This window comes from Cervus canadensis, chromosome 11 (genome assembly GCF_019320065.1).
Source record: "Cervus canadensis isolate Bull #8, Minnesota chromosome 11, ASM1932006v1, whole genome shotgun sequence".
NCBI classification, from domain to species: domain Eukaryota; kingdom Metazoa; phylum Chordata; class Mammalia; order Artiodactyla; family Cervidae; genus Cervus; species Cervus canadensis.
The window spans coordinates 24,571,867-24,590,997 of record NC_057396.1 but is presented as its reverse complement, the minus strand read 5'-3'; the positions used below and the strand labels follow the sequence as shown (position 1 = coordinate 24,590,997).

Sequence of the window (19,131 nt, the reverse complement as noted above, 5' to 3'; positions counted from 1 at the left end):
CCTACACCCCCATCCTTCCTGTGGTCCCGCGGTTCTCTGTACCAGCAGAGGCTCACTACTGAAGGGGAGTGGTAGCTGTTCCCCGGGGAGTTTAGCACACTTGTCACACGGATGCCTGGTACTCACTCCCTTTTGTATCTGCAGCTTGAACGTGAATCGGTTCTCCCCTGCTAACTACGACCAGGCGCATTTACACCCCCACCTGTTTTCGGACCAGTCCCGGGGTTCCCCCAGCAGCTACAACCCTTCATCAGGAGCGGGGTTACCTCCCACCCAAGCCCTGAAAGTCCCTCCGCTTGACCAGTTCCCCACCTTCCCTCCCAGTGCACACCAGCAGCCACCGCACTATACCACATCGGCACTGCAGCAGGCCCTGCTGTCCCCCACGCCGCCAGACTACACGCGACACCAGCAGGTGCCCCACATCCTCCAGGGACTGCTCTCCCCCCGGCACTCGCTCACCGGCCACTCGGACATGCGGCTGCCCCCGGCGGAGTTTGCACAGCTCGTCAAAAGGCAGCAGCGGCAGCGGCAGCAGCAGCAGCAGCAGCAGGAATACCAAGAGCTGTTCCGGCACATGAACCAGGGGGACGCCGGGAGTCTGGCTCCCGGCCTCGGGGGACAGAGCCTGACGGAGCGCCAGGCTTTGCCGTATCAGAACGCTGACTCTTACCACCACCACCACACCAGCCCCCAGCACCTTCTGCAGATCAGGGCGCAGGAATGTATCTCACAGGTCTCCTCCCCGACCCCGACCCACGGCTACGCTCCCCAGCCGGCGCTCGTGCACTCGGAGAGCATGGAGGAGGAGTGCTCGTGCGAGGGGGCCAAGGATGGCTTCCCGGACAGGAAGAGCGGGAACACATTGACCAAAGGTTGCCATGACAGCCCCCTGCTCTTGAGTACAGGCGGCCCTGGGGACCCTGAATCTGTCCTGGGAACCGTGAATCATGCACAGGAGTTGGGAATCCATCCATACCGACAGCCGGCTGCCGCCTTCACTAGAAATAAGGTGTCCAGCCGAGGTAAGAGCCCTGCAGGGTCGATCTCTGGGCCAGCCTGCCCTCGTTCGGTGAACTCAGCAGGGTTTACCTGTTTTCAACCCTGGTCCTCTGGGTTGCTAAGAGAGAAAGAATTCCTGAGAAGACCTGCAGAACCTTTTAGGGGAGAAGCACATAGGAAATAGTATCTGATGGAGAAGGGAATCTGTTTTCAGAATTAAAAGAGAGTGATAGAAAATGAACACACAGATGATGGTCAGCAAGATGTATTACCTGTTTTCCCATATTCAGACCATGGTTCCTTAGAATCCAGAATTTCTCAGCTGTCATCAAAATAGCTAGCTTTAACCTCTGTGATAGAAAAAAGTCAGCCAGTGCTGGGGAAACAGGGTTTAGTGTAAACAGTGTTGGAGTAAGAGTCAGGGTCCCTTGGTCCTGGACTTGCCTCTGTTATGAGTGCAGTGACCTTGTCACTTAACCCTCAGGTTCTTATTTCCCCATCCGTGAAAAAGGGCAGGAGGAATCACAGTCCTTTGCAGAGTATTTGTGAAGATTGAAACATACACATGTGGTGTGTTTATGTTTATACATAATGTTTGTGTGACACGGGGGGAGAGGCACACTTGATAATCTGTATGATTTAAATAATTTGAGGTATTGTTATTCTGATCACTTCATTGATAAGCTAAGTACAGATTATTGCAGCATCACAAGGGATGCCATGCTGTTTCATTTAGTATCACTGTATAATTAACGAGGGCATTCATTTTCATTTGGAAGGAGATTGGAGTTACTACCAGTGAGTTATGCTCAGAAAATGTCATCTTATTAGTGTCATAGCATTCACCCTACCCAAAATCTGGACTGACATCCATCCCATCATCACAGATCTTGAAAGCAAGTTTCTCCATAAAATATTCAACCCTGAAACTGGGCACTTTTCTCACCCTCCCTTCTTGAAGCCTGTCCTGCCCTGCACTTTAAAGTCAGCACACCAGACTCAGCTCCGGGGGCCGTGTCGGGTCCCCAGGCACAGAGCAGGATGGAAGGCCTGACCCCGAGTCAGTTTATGTGAAGAGGACGTGGTACCTCAGGTTGTGCTCATGAAGCACCAATAGGGATGCAGTTCCGTGAAACTCCCGTTAAATCCTGGGCTTTAGAGCAGATGGGTACTGTCCAGTTTGAGGTCTGCACCAGTCAGATGTATTGTGTCCAGCTGCCGTTGCTGTATTTTAGAGTTGACGTAGGCTGGTGGGAGGTTTTGGAACCAAGTCATAGGTGGATTGGCTGACAGACTTGGGGATGTTTAGGCTTGGGGGCAAAGCTCAGGAGAGCCGTCATACTTGTCAGATGGAAAAGGATTAGATTTCTCTGGATTCAAATTTGAGGCAGAGCCAAGGCCAGGATGGAAGTTGCAGCAGCTTTCAACCCCCAGGGAAGCCTTCACAAGAATTTTCCAGAAGAGGCTGCTGAGCAGACTGGGAGCTTTCTGTGGCTGGGAGTGTTCTAGCAGAGGCAGCTTGACGGCATCAGGGATGCTGGGAAAGCTTCCTGTGTGAATGACAGCTTTCATCGGAAAAGGAGGCAAGCTGACATTTTCCTAGTGCATTTCACATGCCATACACCAGATGCTGTTCACACATAAATTCGCCTAATCCTCACAGCTCCCGTTTACCAGTGGGACAATTGAGGCGCAGATTGAGTAAGTCACCCCCAAGGCCCACAGCTAGGAAGCGGCACTGAACCCGAGAGCTCCTCACTCCACTCCAGCAGACGTGTCCTGAGCACGCACCACATGTGCGAGACTCCAGGAAGGAGCGAGTGAGCAAACAGTGCACACTCCCCAACCCATCTCCCCGGATTGCTGTCTGTGAAAATAACCTTTTGAAATATTTTTCTTCAAAAATGATTCTCTCTTAATTCCTATCACTTTTCCCTCCTCTGTGACAACTATATACAGAGAGACCAGGAGGCTTGAATTTGCTTGTGTCCTCTGATTGTCAGAGGAACCGCACCCGTTTTGGCAGGCTTGTGGGTCTGTTTAGTGCCTAAAGAAAAGCAGAATGTGACAAGTTCAGGTGCTGTGGGAGCACCAGAGCCAGGGGAGACTGGTTCTCTTTCAGAGCAGGGCCAGGTTTCCCACAGTGAGTGACATTTGAGTGAGGTCTTGGTGACTTTGCAGGTGGCCCAGTGGTAAAGAATTCACCTGCCAATGCAGAAGACTAAAGAGATGCAGGCTCAATCCCTGGGTCAGGAAGATCCCCTGGAGGAGAGCTTGCAACCTTCTCTAGTATTCTTGCCTGGAGAGAATTCCATGGATAGAGGAGCCTGGCGAGCTTCAGTCCATGGGGTCTCAGAGTCAAACATGTCTGAGCGACTGAGCATGCACGGACTTGGTGGATGAAGAGGATTTTGCTGTTTGGATTTAGGGGAGAAGCATGAGGAAAGACCATGGGTGAGAGTGTCTCAGGGATGTTTTAGGGGGAGACAAGCTACCTTACTTGCAGTGCAGTCTACATGAAAGAATTAGAAGCTAAGGGCAAAGGGTTCCTGAAACCCAGGGTCTGATATGGATCCAGCAGCTTTAAATCAGTTTACTTCAGACCAACATGTGAGTCAGGATTCTCTTGACAGATCCCTCCTACCATTCCCCAAGCTGAGTGCCTGCGATCTCTCCTCCCTCTCCCTTCTCGCTGCCTTCTTACATCCACTGCCATCACCACCACTCTTCTCTGCATGCATCTCTTTGGGTTTCTGGAAGAATCCAGCCATAAATACACCCCTAAAGGTTTCCGCTCAAAAATACCCTGTCCTTGTTGCCTCCTGATCAGGTTTGAAAGTCTTAGTCACTCTGTCGTGTCTGACTCTTTGCGACCCCATGGACTGTAGCCCTCCAGGCTCCTCTGTCCATGGAATTCTCCAGGCAAGAATACTGGAGTGGTAGACATTCCCTCCTCCAGGGGATCTTCCTGACCCAGGGATCGAACCAGGGTCTCCTGCACTGCAGGTGGATTCTTCACTGGCTGAGCTACCATGATCAGATTTGCTTCCCCGCAGAGTCCTCCTTTTTCTTAGATCTCCTTTTCCTGACCTTTGCTAAGAGCTTTCCTAGAGGCCATGCTCTTATCTCCTGTCCCCCTGGCCAGTGTGTGCTGGAGATAATCCTTCCTGTGTCTACGTAGTTTACTCTCAATTTACTCTTTAACTTAGCTTATGCCTCTTCTGGAATACTATTACTTGCTTCTTTCTAACCTCTTTCCACTTCTGTTTTGAGACTTTTGGAACCATATATACAATTATCTTTAATGAATAAAGCCCCCAGTTGATTACCACGTGGGTTTAGGATCCAGTACATTTAGATAATGCAATAGAGAAAAAATGGGCTAGGGAAGCCCAAAGCTGCTCCAGAGTTAGAACCCCTCTGGGAATGTATGTCTGCATGTTTAAGACTACTTCTTATGCTGAGGCGTCCCCACTGTCCTTAGCTTGGACACAGGAGCTTCCTCTGTGACCCCCTGGCACATAACCCCTCCCTCCGTCTTCATCTGTGTAGTGAGGGATGTTGGCTAGGTGCCCGCTCCAGGAGGGTGTTTGTAGTACGTCTGTTTGGGCTTGGTGCCCTCCAGTCAGTTACTCATTTATTTTTCACAACCATCCTGGGCGTATGTTTTATGATCCCTTTTACAGGAGAAACTGGACTCCACAGTCTCTTCCTGCTTTAACCTGACACGTTGTTGTTGTTTAGTCACTCGGTTATATCCAACTCTTTGCGACCCCAAGAACTGTAGCCAGCCAGGCTCCTCTGTCCATTGGATTTCCCAGGCAGAAATACTGGAGTGGGTTGCCATTTTCTCCTCCAGGGGATCATCCCAACTCAGGGATCAAACCCACGTCTCCTGCGTTGGCAGGTGGGTTCTTTACCACTGCGCAACCTGGGAAGCCCTCACCTGAGATGCTTCTACTCTTAAGAACTTGAGAGCTTGCAGTTTGACATCAACAAAGAATCATCAGATAATTTGCTGTTCCTTTTGCCAAGAACGGGTTGTGATGCTCTCCCCCTACCACCCTGCAGGCATGTGGGGACAGCTCGTCCTTGTTTATCTTTGTGGGTGGCAGGAATGCCTCTTGCTTCCTCTCATGATACCTCCATCTCTGTGTAGTTACACAGTAACCCCCAAACATTCCATCTGTTACTTCTGACAGAGCAAATTCAACGAACTTTATTGAATGATTAGGTCACACAAGACTGTATTTTAGGTCCAGTGGGGAAGGCAGGGATGAAAAGATAGAGAACCTGCCCTCAGGGAGCTTATGCTGGGGGGATGGGGGCAGACAAGCTCACAAACAGCCTTAACATGAAGCACTGCGTAATGAATGCTGTAAAAGGTATAATTATAACAAGCAGAGCTTGTGTCATCCTTCTAAAACTTCTTAAGGGTAGATTATCAGGGATTGCCGATGTTAGTCAAGGAGAATTAAGCCGGCCTATCAATGGCCACAGTTACCTATTTTATGGCCACTTGCCACCAATCAGTATGGGGCCGGGCACTGCCAGAGTGCTGAGCCGGCAGCCTGCCAGAGGTCTGTTTGAAATATGTAGAAGGTCAGGGCTAGACATGCCCCATGCTGCCTGTAATCTCCCTTTCTGTCCCCCAGGAGTAGAAATAAGGTTTATCTCCCCCTCTGTGCTAGTTATTACATACACTTGATTTTTTTCTTTTTTTTTTAACTTTGCAAATAAATATGATAGCGTAATCCGTTTACGCAGTGAGATCACCGGCTCGAACTCACAGAGAAGACGACATTTTCCCTGAGCCTGCTCAGCTTCAGCAGCCCTGGAGGACTGCAGGCCCCACAGAGGGGGTCAAATGGTGACAGACTGGGAGGGTTTACCCCCCAGAACCTTTGAGAGGGATATGCACACATGCACTTCTCTCATTTTCTCTTAAGACCCAGTAAATGAGTAAGGATGAGTCAACATTGACAGATTCAAGAGACAGTTGTGCAAGCTGCCCCACGGTTCCCTAGGTAGGTGGGCGGTATGCACCGTGTCCATTTGTGTATTTTTTCCCCTTGCCTGATCAGATGGTCTTCCCTTCTCTGCACTTTCTCAGCTTTGCTTAGGTAAATACCTGAGAATCCTGCTCTTGGCATCCTCTTTCTGCATCCTTTGGTGAGCTTGACAGTTCCTTCAGCTGCTGAATTGTTATAAGGAATGCCAGAGATTTGAGCCTCAATTTCACGTTCCTTGCTCAGTGGGTTGGTCTCTTTACACGCAGTGCCTCCCCTGCCAAACTGGTCAGTGGGTCTCATCCATAGAGTCACAAGGGCCCTCTAAACTCAACATTCTTACTAAAAATAATTACTTTGCTTGTGTAGTCCTTTCCAATTTATGAAAGGCCCTTTGACACCTGGTGTCTCTTGAGCCCCCAAACAACCCTGATTTTTCAGATAGGGAAACTGAGGTTAGGAGAGGTTAAATGACTTGTCCAAGTTCATACACTGTGATGGAGCTGGAACCTGACTTCAAATCCCCTGAATTCTTAGTGTTATGTTCTCCTTTTTATGCCCCCTTGCCTCGCATTCTTCCCCTTCCAAGCATATCTGCCAAGCCAAGGGTGCCAGCCCTTCCTGATCTTTGACCTATGAGTTATATTGAAATTTGAACAGAGAGACCCCTGGTTTGCTACCCAACTCCTATTAATATGCTTCTGTTTTGTCTAAGTTTATTTTTGGCTGTGCTGTGTGGCTTCCCAGGTGGCTCAGTGGTAAAGAATCCACCCACCATTGCAGGAAATCTGGCTTCAATCCCTGGGTCAGAAAGCTCCCCTGGAGGTGGAAATGGCAAACCGTTCCAGTTTTCTTGCCTGAAGAATCCCACGGACAGAGGAGCCTGGTGGCTGTAGCCCATGGGGTCGCAAAGCGTCGCACAGGACTGAGTGAGCACACAGGGCCGTGCGGCTCACAGGGTCTTAGTTCCGTGACCCGGGATTGAACCCGGGCCCCAGCAGTGAGAGCGCCAAGTCTTAACCACTGAACCACCAGGGAACTCCCTTTCATCTAGTTTTTAACACATATTTATCTCTCCTAAACCAGAGGCTGCTTTTCTGGAAATTAAATTTTCAGTGACTCACTTGTTCACTTACCTGTGATAAACTAGCCCCATAATTCTCAAAGTAGGATTCTGTGATAAAATCATCTTATTGTTTGTTTCTATCATCTGGTTCATTGTGCCCCATCCTGTTAGAAATAATAGCTCTGAAATGAGTATAAATAATACCAGTCTTTACTGAGCTCTTACAGAGGACCAAACTCAAGTAAGCACTTCACAGACCTGTGGAGTAAGTCCTGTTTTGCAGATGAAGAGACCAAGACCCAGTAAAGTCAGGTAACTTGCTCAGGAATTCTGGTGAAGCCAGGATCCAGGCCTGGGGCTTCCTGACCCCAGAGCTAGTGCTTCTGAGCTCCAGGCGGGGGAGTCAGGAAGGCTTGTCGTGAGGTTCGTCAAGAAGAGCTCTGCCTGTCTCGGTGGCCTTTCAGGTGTGTTGGCACCAGACCTGAAGGCTGTGAAGAGAGCAGCCGAGGAGGACAGAGTCCGTGGGGCCTTCCCACGGGCAGGGCCAAAAGGAGGGTGGGTGTTCAGATTTGGAGAAACCCCGTTCGCAGGCATAAAAGCACATTTAACAGAGAGAGATGGTGGGGAGGGAGATTTAGCACACATATGACCCAACAGAGGCAGCCTGGCACCACTTCCTGCTGGTGGCCTTCATTTGGCCCTGCAGCCAGCGCATGCACTGTGCCCACTCACAGGGATCGGGCTGGTTGGGGGTGGGTGACCTAATCCCACCGAGCAGGTTAGTCTCACTCGTTTTCCTCTTCAGTCGTTTGGAAGCTCCCATTCCTCTCACTTTCCTCCAGAGTGCTTTGCATTACCAGCAAGGTGCATGTCATGTCACTCCCCTCCCTTCCCGTCCCACCTCAGCCCCTAAGCCCTGGCCTCACCGTGATGGTAAAGAAGACCGCTTGAATATAGAGACCTGAAACCCTTTACACATCACTCAAGCAGCCTGTTTTACTTTCATTTTTCACACAGATACTGGGATGGTGCAGTTAGCGTTAGGACTGTGTTTCCCATTAAAATTTGTTTAAAAACTTGGTCTCACCAAGGTACCGTTCATTGTGAGATAAGCCTGGTAGTTGCCAGGGAACTTTAACCCAGAAAAACCAACCAAACAAAGAAAACACATGTTCAAGTGCTAGACTCTTAAGGATTAGAGCCAGATGTGTCAACAGGAGGATCCTGTCAACCTTGGTGTGGCCTTGGTACTCTTCTTGACCATCCTGACTCTGACAGGTGACTGACCTGTATTAAGAGAGCGTTTATTGGTATCAATTAGAATATTGTTAAACACTGGTATCAGACAGTATTCTGGAATACTAAAGGCTCACAAACATGAATGTAATAATTCTTGTCCTCAAAGAATTTACAGTTTAATATGAAGCATTAAGACAAGTACATAATTGAAGATGGTTCCAGGAATAATGTTAGCATAATCAGTCCAACAAAGCCTTCTGACAATGAAAGGAAAGAATGATTTATTTCTATTTGAAAGAGAAAGTTTCATAAAAATGATAACATTTGAGATGGACCTAGAAGGATATGTTGATTAGAACTGGCAGGAATGGAAGTAGAAGATTAAGCATTTCCAGGGAGAGAGAAAGGTGAAAGCAAATGCATTGAATCATGAGTGGTTCCCTTTGACCAAAGCTTAGAATGTAGGGGTGAGTTGTGTGGGATGCTCATTGGAAGAGAGGCTGGGCCAGTGAAAATGAGGGGTTTGGGCTCCACTATAGAAAGATTCATCTTTGTAGGGTCGTGGAAGAGGAATGGTTAGGAGCCTATTATAGTGATCCAAGCAGGAGGTAACCAAACTTTCATGGAAACAATGAGACTGGAAAGAAAGATATTAAAGTGACCAACACTGGAGAGGCAGATTCTTCAGACTTCAGGTAATGTGGAACCAGGAGTAAGGAATCAGCAGGGACTCTCTGAGCTCATACCCAGAAGATTAGGAAAGGAGGTGTTGGTTGTGGGGGAAGCTGGTGAGTTCAGAATTGAACCTGTGAAGTGTTTGATGTTGTTTAGCCATCCAGGGAAAGATATCTAGTAGACAGTTAGAATTTTGGATCTGGAGCTTAAAAGAGCATTTAGTAATTCTTTACATAGAAGCAGTGTAGTTGAAGCCATGAAAATAGATGATATTGCCAAAGTAAGTGTGGGGAGAGTGAGAAGGTCAAGGATAGAGAGGTAAAGAGAGGGAGGACCCTTGAAAGGAGCTGGGGCTGGAGTCGGAGGAGGAGAGGAGAGGACTGGGTGGGGTACGGAGGGGAAGCCAAGGGCAGAGAGAGAGGCGTCCACAGGGTGGAAGTCATTCTCCCAGGCTGGAGGTCCTGAAAGTCCAATAGTGATTCTCCTGTGCATCTAGGTTTGGGAACACAGCACTGTCAAATCAGCAGAGAAATGAAGAGACAAGAAAAGGTTCAGCCAACCACTAACACATGGGATTCTTTTCTCGTAAGGGAATGATGCCTTCAGAGAGAGGCTCAGAAAGGACTGAGAGTTGGCAGGCTGGTCCAGGCTCCTCCGAGCGTCACCAGCCAGCTGAGGATTGGCAGAGAGTGGTCTGCCAATGGTGGTCCTCACCAGGGCCAACTGTGCCTTGCAAGATGCTTCTTTGGTGAGAGTGGACTGAGAGAAACACTAGGTCTGCTGACTGGCCCTATTTCGCTCTGTCTTCTCAGAGTCCGTCCTAGGGAACTGCATGGATAGAAATTCTCCCGGACAAGCGATGGAGCTGCCAGATCACAATGGACTCGGGTACCCCACACACCCCTCAGTCAGCGAGCACCAGAGGACCCGCACCCTCCAGAGACATCACACCATCCAGAACAGCGACGATGCTTATGTACGTCGGCCCCTCCTGCTTCTCGGAAGTGGGATCTTTGAAAGCAGAACTTAGGAATGTGGGGTGGTGTCTCTTGTTCTTCTCAATCAGAGTCCAGCGCCCCTGAGCACTCAGGGAGCATGTCTCTGAATCACTGTAACAAGCCTGAAATTCCAGGAGAATCTCTGCTGACGCCAAGCTCCACATTTGAAGCTGAGGATCAAGAGCATCCGTTTCCTCTAGTCTTAGTTATTGAACTTCTCCCCAAACAGCTGAAACTCAGGCCCCAGCAGATGAGCCTTCAGACTCTCAGTTATTATTCTGGCAGCTGCCTTGAATTTATTCAGACTTGAAGGGAGCTAGTCCACTTGGCAGAGCTTTGTTGCCTTAGGGCAGACTTCTCGGCGGCACTGATACAGCCACAACCAGCCACATGTGACTTTTCAATTTTAAATGTAATTAAAACAAAATAAAACATAAAACCAAGTTCTTTAGTCATGCTAGTCACATTCCAGGGCTCAGTAGCCACTTGTGGCCAGCGGCTTTTGATTTGGACGGGGCAGAAGAACATCCCCGTCCTCGAACAGAGTGCTGTTGGACTCTGCTGCCCTAAGAGCCTCATGGCGATGAGACAGGTCAGAAGCCTGGTACTGGAACGCCACGCAGATGTCAGCGGCAGCGGCTGAGGCTCACTGTGCCCGTCCTTCCCGCCCCCACCCCCGCCCCAGCCTTAGCTCCCCCCACAGCATCCCCCTTTGGATGGCCCTGCAGAGGAAGGGGGCCTGGGTAGCAGTGCTTGGGATGGTGCTTGAGGCCGCCCTTTGCCTGGGCTCCTTTGAGGGGCACAGCGGTCTCTTAAGGCGCGTTCTCTGATTTCCTCACTTCTTTTGATAATCGTTTTCTGCAGGTGCAGCTGGACAGCTTGCCCGGCATGAGTCTCGTGGCGGGGAAGGCACTTAGTTCTGCCCGGATGTCGGATGCGGTTCTCAGTCAGTCCTCGCTCATGGGGAGCCAGCAGTTCCAGGACGGGGAAAATGAGGGTAAGGGGCATTATGCATGGGGCACCCCAAAGAAGTTTCTAGAAGGCACCCCTTCCCTCTTCACCAGTGACTACTCCCCTCTTGTATAAACAGCCTGTGGGAACAGCGTCCCCACGGGCTTCTGGACACTGCCTTTCCCAGCTGTCTTGCATTGAGTGTGTGAGCGCAGAGGAGGCCGCCTCCTGCTTGAGCGCAGGGCCGTCACTGTTCGTCTGTGATGCACATTCAGGTGCCCCTTCAGTCACTCTTGTTCTGGTTCTAGTGTCTGCCTCCCGTTAGAACCAGCAGAGGGAGGGGGTCTTAGCTGATAAAAGCACAGACCCGGAGTGGACAGATCTGCAGTTAATCCTGACTGCTCTGTACTGGCTCCACAGGTTAAGGCGCTTAACCTTTCTGACCCCCAAGATCCTCCTCTGTAGTGACAGAAACAATAGAGCCCATGACCTCGATTGTGCTGGGACCAGTTGCTAGCTTCCATGCATGCGTGCTTAGTCATTCAGTCATGTCTGACTCTTTGCGACCCTGTGGACTGTAGCCCACCAGGCTCCTTTGTCCATGAGATTTTCCAGGCAAGAATACTGGAGTGGATTGCCATTTCCTTCTCCAGGAGATCTTACCGATCCAGGGATCGAACTCATGTCTCTTACGTCTCCTGCACTGGCAAGCAGGTTCTTTACCACTAGCACCACCTGGGAGGCCTGTGCTTGGGAGTTTAAAGTGCTTAGGCCCATGCCCTGAGCATAGAATATGCCCAGGTGTCAGGGTCTGCCAGCATGAGGCTGTCTTATCCCACACCACAGGAGCTGACAGTGCCTGACAATGGGAGACAGTAAAGAAGAGGGGGAAATGGACAGTGGGGACAAAGGAAGAAGCCTGGTCCCCAGTCATGGTCACTAACCAAACTGAGGGCCTGCTCTGAACTAGAATTCAGGGCTGCAGAAGTTTCAGACTTCTCTCTTCCTCTCTCTACCTCTTGCCCACCCCCCACCCAAGCTCCCTGCAAACCTCCCAAGTTTTCTTTGGTCTTGTAGAATGCGGGGAGAGTCTTGGAGGTCAGGAGCACCCGGACCTGACGGATGGCAGCCAGCATTTAAACTCCTCTTGCTACCCATCCACGTGTATCACTGACATACTGCTCAGCTACAAGCACCCCGAGGTCTCCTTCAGCATGGAACAGGCAGGCGTGTAGCAAAAGATGGAAAGTGAGTATCACCCTGGCCAGAGCCAGACCAGCCCTTTCGCTCCGTGTCAGCTCCTGATCCCATCAGGAGATTCCTTCCACATGAACTTTGAGCCAGTGAACTTGACAACACCACTCCTCCAGCCAAGGTTTTTGCATCTTTCTGCTCCTTCATTAAGCACCATGCTAATTGTTTGAGGGGTAGATGGGGGCATATGGAAGAAATATTGGCCATGGTCTCTTGGTTGAACTCTTGGGGATAAGACATGTTATAGGCGCCATAGTCTTCAAAGAATAAGTGAGCTTCAGAGAACAGACCAGACTTCTGGCCATGGTAATGGAAAAGGAGGTAGTTCTTGAACTCAGTCCTAAAGGATGAAATTCAGCAAGAATATATGTCTAGCCAGATCTTTTCTAAGACTGTGCTGCAAGTGGAAAAATATACCAGAAATTTGTGATCAGAGGCCAGCAGTAGAAAACAGGTCAACTGGCCAATTTTGCAGGACTAATGCCTAAACATACACAAGAGGTAGTATCAGTTCTGTCTTTGAAAATTCATTAACAGAAAAGACTCCATGAAAGGTAAGCCATCTGGCAAATCTGTATTAGAGCCTCAGTACAGCAAATCCTCTTAAAATAGCTGAGGTAAAGTGAACCATTTTTTTTTTAAGTTTTCAATGGAATATTTGAGTCTTTGTCTTTGCAAACTCATTCTCTGTGTCTGCTCTGTTGCAGGTTTATGTACAGCGCGGGAATGAAAAGGTTGATTTTAAACCAACAGTATCTAGCAGCATTGCGCCAAATTGCCATTGTTTCCCTCCTCCCAGAATGTCGGCTCCTCTCCTCCCCCCGGTCCATCAGTGTGCTGTTCGTTTGGGTTCTGAGGGGGGTTTTGCCATGTTCGCCTGTATGACCAAGTCACCAAGGAAATAAACAGGAAATCCATGTTCCCCACCTTTTGTGAAAGTGTATTTGGTGTATTTGAGTTGGTGGTTTTCTTTGGTTTGGTTTGGATTATTTTTGGTTGTTTTTGTTTTTAGTTTTTTTTTTTTGAGGTGATTTTCTTTCTTTTTTCTTTTCTTTCCCTTTTTTTTTAAGACAGAAGAGCAAAGCAGTTAGTGTATGGTGGCCAGGGCCCAGAGCCATTCCCCTCCCCAGCCTCTGTCTGCAGAGTGCCCTCCAGTCCCTGAACTGCTCTTACGCAGAAGCAAAAGCTAGAGGGATGTACTCCCTACTCTGGAATGTAGTGGCTGGAGAAAGAGACAAGAGGGAAGGGGCAGTAGCTGTTGGCCCTTGGAGAGCAAAAAGAGACACCCCAAGCCTGGAACCCGGAGAGGTCTTTTCTGCTGGGATCCACTGAAAAACATGTCTGGCCAAGCCAAAATCACATGAGAATGTCAGCATGGAGGCTGAGAGTGGCCTGGCGTTGATGGGTTGCCAATTAGAATGTGTCTTTGGTTTGTAATTCAGCTCCCCTCTTGTAACTCAGAAAGTTGGTTGCCTTTATCATCCTGCTGGTTCTGCCCATGGACTGAACACCCAACAGTGGTACACTGTGTTTGTGTGTCACTTTTCCTTCTCATTTTATATTGTGATATAACAAGGATTGTTTCTCCATATATATATGTATGTATCTGTATACATACATAATATATACATACATACATACATATATATATATCTATATATATAACGCTTTTCCCTTTCAGCCTCTTTGTCACAGGCAAGAAGAACAGGAGGTTGTCTTGGGTCCTGCCACCCTCCTAACCTCCTCCTCCTCTCTGCGCATCCTCAGCCCCTATTTTAATTCTTGATCATGTAGGAATTGTTTTTGGTAAATGTTGATATTATTGTTATTATTATTGTTATTATTATTAATAATAAATACAAACAAAAGAAATTTTTGTTTAAAAGAGAAATGTTTAACCAGATTCTGTTCTATTTGAATTGTGACTTGCACCTTTTGTTCAAAGTATTTTATTTAGACCTTGTAATTGTGAGCAGTTCTCACTTGTGCCAGTGACAGATGTAGTGGTCTCCTTCCCCGCCCCCCCTTCCCTGCTGAAGCAGTGCATATGCAATAGCTATTGTTTGCGTCATTATCTTTATTTTCCTTCACCGTTAGAAACCAAAGTCTTTGCTGGCTGGGGGGCTGACAGAAGATCTGGGTTATCGCCTTCTGATCTTCAAAACAAGGAAGAGACGTTAAATACCCTTGATCCATTTTTCTGGGGAAGCAGAGTAACAGGTCCCCTGACCCCTCCTCATCTTTCATCCTGAATTTGCACAGAAGAAAGCGGGTGCCCAGCATGGCCATCCTGGTTTTGCTGCCAGGATCCCCCATGTCGCTTGTCCTTCTCTCTGATGTTGGCAGCTCAGCTCCTGGACCCAGCATCCCTCGAGTGGGTTTCTGCAGTGCAAGAGCCTCTCTGTGTTTCCATGGTCGCCACATCCCCTCTACTTGGTGGGAGCCACCAGCTACTCACCTTCTGGAAGCAACTGAGAGAGCCCGAACAGCCACTGTTGACTTCTCTGGGCTCGTTGCCACTCTGACGCCCCTGCCGGCCCCTACCACACACTCAGCCTGTTTTGTTCACGGTACTGATGGACGAGCAGACTGCCGCCCCCCAGCGAGCATCCAGACGAAAGCCAGTGAGCCTATTAACCGTGCCATCTTGCAAACTACACTTTTAAAAAAATCATTGCTTTGTATTGTAGTAACCAATATGCGCAGTATATGTTGAACGTACATGAATATACTTTCCTATTTCTGTTCTTTGAAAATGTCAGAGTATTTTTTCTTTCTCATTTATGTTGAACTAAAAAAGGATTAAAAAAAAATCTCCAGACCCAAGCTGCAGTAAGACCTTTAGTCGTTATTTGGTGGGCAGTTATAGCTTGGTAACCTGGTTGGACAGTAGGGGATTGTGAAAATAAAACACCTGACTATGCTCTTATGCTGCTGTGTTACTCGCCTTGAGTTTGGAGTCTAGTTGGGAGAAACTTTCAGGCTGGAAGCTGGAATGCAGGAGGCTGAGGATGTGTAGGGTGGGGCCCTGACCTCTGCTTTATCTCACCCTGCCTTGAGAGAGGAGCATTCTCTAGAAGCCTGAGCTGGACCTCACGCTGGGTCCTCAGACACCTGGCTTAGACTCTGCCCCCTCAGAAGCGAACACTTCTGATGTTTGCTGACTCAGTTTGCTGAGTCTGATGGAAAACAGATTCCTTGAGAGGATACTTTTGAAGGAGTAGGAGGAGGACTTCAAAGAGCTGGCAGAGGCTGGGGCTTCTACAGGGTGACCTCAGTCAACCCAGTGATATGGACACCACCTAAGTGTTAAGATAGAAGGGGACTTTTGCTGTAGTTCCCCCCTTTTCCATACCTGGACTCCAGAGGACAGGGTAGAATTTCTTGCAGGGTCCCAGCCATGGCTCACAAATAGCTGGTAGAAGCCTTCTATGAAGAAAGATCACTGCAGCTGGAAATACTGAGCTTATAGAAAGACAAGGGAAAGGAGGGAACTTAGAAAATCTTTTGAGTCCCTGTGACTAGAAGGTCACTGTGGTACTGCTGAGAGCAGAAAAGAGGCTTCTCAAGGAGGGTCTTCTGATGTGTGACTGGGTCCCTTCCCTGTTCACCGGAAACTATCACAACATTGTCAGTCAATGGCCTCTACCCTAGTACGAAATAAAATGGTTTTTTAAAAAGGGCTGGGGTAGGGGGTGGGGAATCTTCCAAGTCTGTACACACTCCCTTGGAAGGCTGAGAGTGTCTGTGAAACCAAACAGAGATGAACCAGATGCCGTCAAATAATCTGGAAGAAACTTCTGCGGATGGTGCCACGCCCTGCTGCAGGCAGCTGGAATGCCCTGGAGATGAGGTCAGGGGCCTCGGCCCTGCCTGCCGGATGGGACCCAGGGGTCTGAGCTGTGAAGCTGGAAGCCTTGCCGACAGGTCCTTGCTCATCTTTCTGACTTTGAGGTAGCCTCCTTCCCCACCACACCCGCCCCACTCCACCTGCACAGATCAAGGATTTGGAAGGCTGGCGTAGCTACCGAGAGCTAAACCTCCGTTCCTGCTCCGCCATGACCTTAGTCTCCTAAGCAGGAGGGCAGGAGAGAGTCTTCGCTGGTTCCGATGCCCTGTGCTGAGGTCTAAACTGGGGCTCTGTCTATCACTGGGAGCTGCAACAAGATGATCAAACAGTGAACAGGGGTGGTGGTGACGGGGATCTCCTTACCTCCCAATTGATCCAGACCTCCCAAACTCAAGCCTCCCATCCCGACCTGCAGCATAAACACTCAGAGTAAAATCTGAGCAGGGTCCCCAATATAGGCTGAATGCGCAAGACTCCTGTGTCTCCTCTCCAAGCCCGCTCTTTGAGGTGACCCTCTGCCTCCCTGGTGCCTCTTTCTTTGGGGTCATAGGATTCTGGGGCGCAGAATAGTTCATTGAGCAAATATTTGCTGAGTGTCTGCTATGTGCCAGGCCCAGCAGGGAACAGAGTCCTCCCAGTGCAGACTGACCAGTATGACATTGAGACACCAATTGTGAAATGAGTGGCCAGTCATTCTGAGCAAAATCCACTCCTGCAGCCAGCCAGCCACACTCCCATGCACGCCAGGGGACCCACTTCAGTAAGGTAACTGGGGAGACTTCCCACATCAGGGGAACAGGGTGGTAGGACTAAGGGCCATCACTGGTGGGCCCTGCACCCTCTTAATAGCTAGTCCAGCCCAGGAACTTGGTGCCTCTGACAGTGACTGTATGGACCCCAAGTCTGGTCCTGAGATGTGCTCCATTTGCTGTGGCTGTGGTTTTCCCATCAGCCTCTGTTCAGAAAGTCTCCCTTATTCCAAAATATTAGTAACAGAGGGGCGTGGGCTGGCTTAAGCCAAATACCTTACAATGAGATGGAGCAGACACAGTAGTGAACAAGCTCAGATGGTAAAGAAGCTGCCTGTGGTACAGGAGACCTGGGTTTGATCCCTGGGTTGGGAAAATCCCTTGAAAAGGAAGTGGCTACCCACTCCAGTATTCTTGCCTGGGAAATCCCATGGACAGAGGAGCCTGGAGGGCTACAGTCCATGGGGTTGCAAAGAGTCGGACAGGACTGAGTGACTAACAGCATAGCAACATATTTAAAAAGGAAGCTTCCGCAGAAACAAACAGAATGAACTTATGGTTGCCGGGGAGCGGGGAAGAACTGGGAGAAAAGATAGAGAGTTTGGGATCAACACGTGAAGTGAAGTGAAAGTCGCTCAGTCGTGTCTGACTCTTTGCTACCCCATGGACTATACAGTCCATGGACTTCTCTAGGCCAGAATACTGGAGTGGGTAGCCTTTCCCTTCTCCAGGGGATCTTCCCAACCCAGGGATTGAACCCATGTCTCCCGCATTGCAGGAGGATTCTTTACCAGCTGAGCCACAAGGGAAGCCCAACATGTACATGCTGCTATATTTAAAATGGATAACCAACAAGGATCTACTGTACGGCACAGGGAACTCTCAATGTTATGTGGCAGGCTGGATAGAAGGGGCCTTTAGGAGAGAATCAACACATGTATATATCTGGCTAAGTCCCTTTGCTATTCACCTGAAACTATCGCAACACTAATTGGCTATACTCCAATATAAAAAGTTTAAAACTAGATAAAAAGAAAGCTTCCAGCTTGGTAAGATATTATCAAACAAGGGCTTTGGGAGTTGGAGGCCCAGCTGCTGCTGACCAACAGACAACCATCAAAGAGCTGGAAGCCAGGCCCCCGACTCCCTTCCGGCCAGCAGTGAACACTGATGGCTGAAGGTCATAAGGCAACTCTTAGCAGCTGTCAGCTTCAGGCTTCTCATGGGCCAAACAAGGAGAATATCTGGCCTGCCAGTCTTTCAGTTCATCGTGAAAATGCTTTGGCCACTGAAGAATTGGCAGCTTTCAGATACTAGGTTTGCCACAATCATTTCAGTAAAGCAGAGCAAAACAGCACCCAAGTGGTAAACTTCTGTGGTCCCCTGTATGCTGAGAAAGGAACCTCTCTTGTCCCCAGACACCCCTGAGCTGCCCCCTGCAGGGAACCGGCTTCCCTCCCACTCTAACAAAAGGCTAGGAACTAGGCTGGCCAACTCTCTGCTGGGGGTAGATCAGCCCCTCATCTGGGCATTTGCGTGTCAAGGCCACACGGAGAAAATGTGATCCCTACCCCTCCCCCACTTCTGCCACCAGAGGCTGAAGTCATTCATAACTCTGGTCTGCCAGTGTGAGTGTGTTCAGTGGGAGCAGGGGACACAAGGCCAGAAATTGGGGTGCTGGGGTGCAGAACAGTTACTGTTTACTCAGTGCCAGGCACTTTCAGTTTTGCCATGCATGTTCTAATTTAGTGCTTAACACCACATAAACTTATTATCTTACAGTCCGGGTCTGGAAGTCAAAAGTCCACAAAAGGTCACATGAGTCTAGAGCACGGCATCAGCAGAGCTGATTCCTCCTGGAGGCTCTGAGGAAACTCTTCTTGGTCTCATCCAGCTTCTAGAGCCTGCCTGCATCTTTTGGCTCATGGTCCCCTCCCAACAATCACATCCCTCTGACCTCTGCTTTTGATCTACCATCTTCTCTGCCTCTGCATCTCCCGCCTCCCTCTTGTGTATGTAAGGACCCTTGTGATGACATGCGACCACCTGGATAACCTTGGAGAGTCACCCCATCTCAAGGTCCTTAATATTTATTTATTAGTTGCAGCATATGGGATCTTTTGCTGTCGTGCACAGACTCTCTAGTTGTGGCACCAGAATGCACAGGCTAAGGAGTTGCAGTGTGCAGGCTTAGTTGCCCCAGGGCATTTGGGATCTTTGTTCTCTAACCAGGGATTGAACCAGTGTCCTTTGCGTTGAAAGGCAGATTCTTCAACCACTGAACCACCGGGGAAGTCCCTCTCAAGGGACTTATAATCACATGTGAAAAGTCTCTTTT

General features: G+C 49.1%; 1 protein-coding gene across 4 annotated transcripts in view; it reads left to right on the top strand.

Annotated features, from left to right (window-relative positions):
* The window catches only part of SIK3 (SIK family kinase 3), a 256,890-nt gene extending 241,767 nt beyond the window's left edge, over positions 1-15,123 (top strand). For 2 of the 4 annotated variants that reach the window (XM_043481447.1, XM_043481446.1), the window contains 5 exons: positions 325-1,025; positions 9,804-9,967; positions 10,854-10,986; positions 12,018-12,188; positions 12,902-15,123. In XM_043481447.1, the coding sequence (XP_043337382.1) occupies positions 325-1,025; positions 9,804-9,967; positions 10,854-10,986; positions 12,018-12,175 (1,156 nt within the window). In that variant the 3' untranslated portion in view covers positions 12,176-12,188; positions 12,902-15,123. Of the gene's footprint in view, positions 1-144; positions 1,026-9,803; positions 9,968-10,853; positions 10,987-12,017; positions 12,189-12,901 lie in introns of all 4 variants that reach the window. The other 2 variants (XM_043481445.1, XM_043481444.1) reach the window with 1 other exon arrangement.
* The last annotated feature ends 4,008 nt before the right edge of the window (positions 15,124-19,131 follow it).